This window comes from Ictalurus punctatus, chromosome 6 (assembly GCF_001660625.3).
Source record: "Ictalurus punctatus breed USDA103 chromosome 6, Coco_2.0, whole genome shotgun sequence".
Classification (NCBI taxonomy): Eukaryota; Metazoa; Chordata; class Actinopteri; order Siluriformes; family Ictaluridae; genus Ictalurus; species Ictalurus punctatus.
In genome coordinates, this window is record NC_030421.2 from 32,881,387 (window position 1) to 32,884,088 (window position 2,702).

A 2,702-nucleotide genomic window follows, 5' to 3' on the forward strand; every position below is an offset into this window, starting at 1 on the left:
CCTTGCTGTTTACTCAACAGTTGAGTGCATGTTAAACGTGCCGGAAAACGGCCTTTGAATGCAGACTGCATGTGTTAACGTGTGAAAGAGACGGAGATTGTTGTACAGATGAACAAACAGACAGTTTCTGCCAGGAGCTTCAATGTGTTGTGGTTGCCTTTCCATTTTATTCATCTGTCTATTTTTATCCACATGGATTACTATCACTGCCTCTCTCTCTCTCTCTCTCTCTCTCTCTCTCTCTCTCTCTTTCTAACGTTTTGTCATTTTCATTTCTGTATGTGTATGTCAGGTATATCCTCTTGTACCTGCATTTGATATCTCTTAACCACAGTGTTGCTTGATGTTCTTATATCTACCATTATACACCTCTCTCTCTCTCTCTCTCTCTCTCTCTCTCTCTCTCTCTCTCTCTCTCTCTTAGATGAAAAGTAAGCAAAAAGGTGAAGGAAGTGTTGGTCTGTATACCTACCCAGTGTTGCAGGCTGCAGACATATTACTCTACAAGTAAGACCTGTTGTATTTGCTGCACACTGTGTGTATATAGCTCTGGTGACTGATTAAGATCTTGACTGTTAATGTTTACGTGCAGATCCACATATGTACCGGTAGGGGAGGATCAGATCCAACATTTAGAATTAGCCCAGGACCTAGCCCGGATCTTCAACAACAGTTATGGACAGCTTTTTCCTGAGCCTCGTGCGCTACTTAGTAAGTGACCACCCCCCCCCCCCCCCCCCCCCCCCCCCAGTAAAAATTCTTTACTTTATGCTTATGAACCTGCTATTTCCCTTTCCAAGGTCAGAGCTATGGTCTGAAATGTACTTCAAATCAGAAGACGTTGAAGAGTATGCACTCGCTGACTCCATGAACATATGCAATCAGCACTAATAAAATGCGTGCTTAGTGTTTCTCTCAGTGCCTTGAGCAGTGTGTGTTGCATCTGTGTACGCACACACACGCACGCATGCACAGTCAATCAGCCGTACACAGGGAAATGTATCCTTTTACTTGCTCGGTCAGATGGCTACGTTAAAATAGCAGCAGGACGAGCTCTTCTTGGAGCCCCTTTTATGCTCTCCAATTATCTGTATCATAAGAACACAATATGAAACCAATCATGCACGCCATGGCATTTTGATTAAAGGACTTTCTCCTTCCTCTTCTTTCAGCATAACGGAGGGATAATAGATTGCCGATTTCTGCACCTAATTTTGATTGGGTAATGATGGGAACTTGGTCTGGAACACTGCTCTTCTTTTTGTTTATTTATTACTTAATATAAAAGATCTCTGGTTTCATTTTGTGTCCTAAGCTGGTCCTATATGTCTTCGCCAGTACCAAAGCGTAGAACCTCTAGACATGCTATTTATTACACACTGTATCTAAGTATCAGCCATCACGATTCATCTGTGTCATGGCACCACTAGGGTGAGGAAGAGGGTAATACAAAACAATCGTTTCATCCCGAAGACCGTTTTTATTCTTTATTTTATTTATTATACGAACCTTCCCTGTTTAATATCGAGTTTGAATGCAATGTTGTGTATTCAGCGCTACGTTTTAGCATTGATTTGATCTTTGATGTCTTTTTCCCTGCCAGGTTCTTCCCGGAAGGTGAAATCTTTACGAGATCCCTCCTCTAAGATGTCTAAGTCGGACCCACAGAAGTTAGCCACCATATTCCTTACCGACACCCCTGACGACATAGTATTTAAAATCCGCCGAGCTGTGACCGATTTCACATCCGAGGTCACCTTTGACCCCGTGGGCCGGCCAGGTGTAGCCAATCTGGTGTCTATCCATGCTGCCGTCTCGGGCCAGACTGTTGAGGACGTGGTCAGGTTAGCCGAAGGGCTGGACACTGGCAAGTACAAAACTGTGGTCGCAGAAGCTGTGGTGCAGAGACTAGAGCCCATAAGGCAGGAGATCCAGAGACTGAAGGCTGACAGGAGCCACCTGGAGAGCGTGTTAGTCGAGGGAGCGGAGAAAGCCCGCAGTCTGGCTGCCCCAGTGATGCAGGAGGTCAGGAAGCGGGTGGGCTTCTCCTAATCATCAGATGACGCAGTGTGTCACAGGTGGATGTATAGTACAGTGTGAATGAGAGTTTATAGATGATAAATCGCTATAATGTTGTCACTTGTATACGTTGCAATTTTATGTTTGTATTTATTTCAGTCCATGCTCCTCTTCTGTGTACGTGTTTTCATCGATACGATAATAGCTCTCCACACAGGAACATCGCAATGTCCCCTTAAGTCCACATGTAGAAGGACATCTGTTTAAGAACAGGTGACATTGAACGCTTTCCACAGACTGGTAGAATGACACGGCCTCAACCGTGATAAGGATGATCGTCTCAGCCTTTCTGCTTCATTGAAACATCTTCAGAATTTGTTTTGATCTCCACACTAGAATAAATCACTGTAAAGCTGGACACTGGGTTGTCATTTTTTCCCATATAGATATGGACACTTACTCGGTCTTTGAAGAGGCTTCAAACTTGCAAAGCCAAAATAGAAGCTATATCAGCTTGTGGCAGATGATTCAAGATATTTATTCCTTACGCATTAAAGGAGTCTTTAAATATCAGCCCCATATTCTAATTGTGGGAAGAAAAAAAAACTATTTTATATCGGAAAATGTTTAACAAAAAAACGCTTTTAATTCCAAGTGCCTGTAACTCTCTCAGTAGCAGGTGA

The 2,702-nt window shown here is 43.3% G+C and overlaps 1 protein-coding gene across 2 annotated transcripts in view; it reads left to right on the plus strand.

Moving 5' to 3' along the window:
- Positions 1-2,437, plus strand: part of wars2 (tryptophanyl tRNA synthetase 2, mitochondrial) — a 16,195-nt gene extending 13,758 nt beyond the window's left edge. The window contains exons 4-7 of one of the 2 annotated variants that reach the window (XM_017469151.2): positions 425-507; positions 593-711; positions 1,604-2,078; positions 2,179-2,437. In XM_017469151.2, the coding sequence (XP_017324640.2) occupies positions 425-507; positions 593-711; positions 1,604-2,052 (651 nt within the window). In that variant the 3' untranslated portion in view covers positions 2,053-2,078; positions 2,179-2,437. Of the gene's footprint in view, positions 1-424; positions 508-592; positions 712-1,603 lie in introns of both variants that reach the window. The other variant, XM_017469150.2, reaches the window with a different exon arrangement.
- The last annotated feature ends 265 nt before the right edge of the window (positions 2,438-2,702 follow it).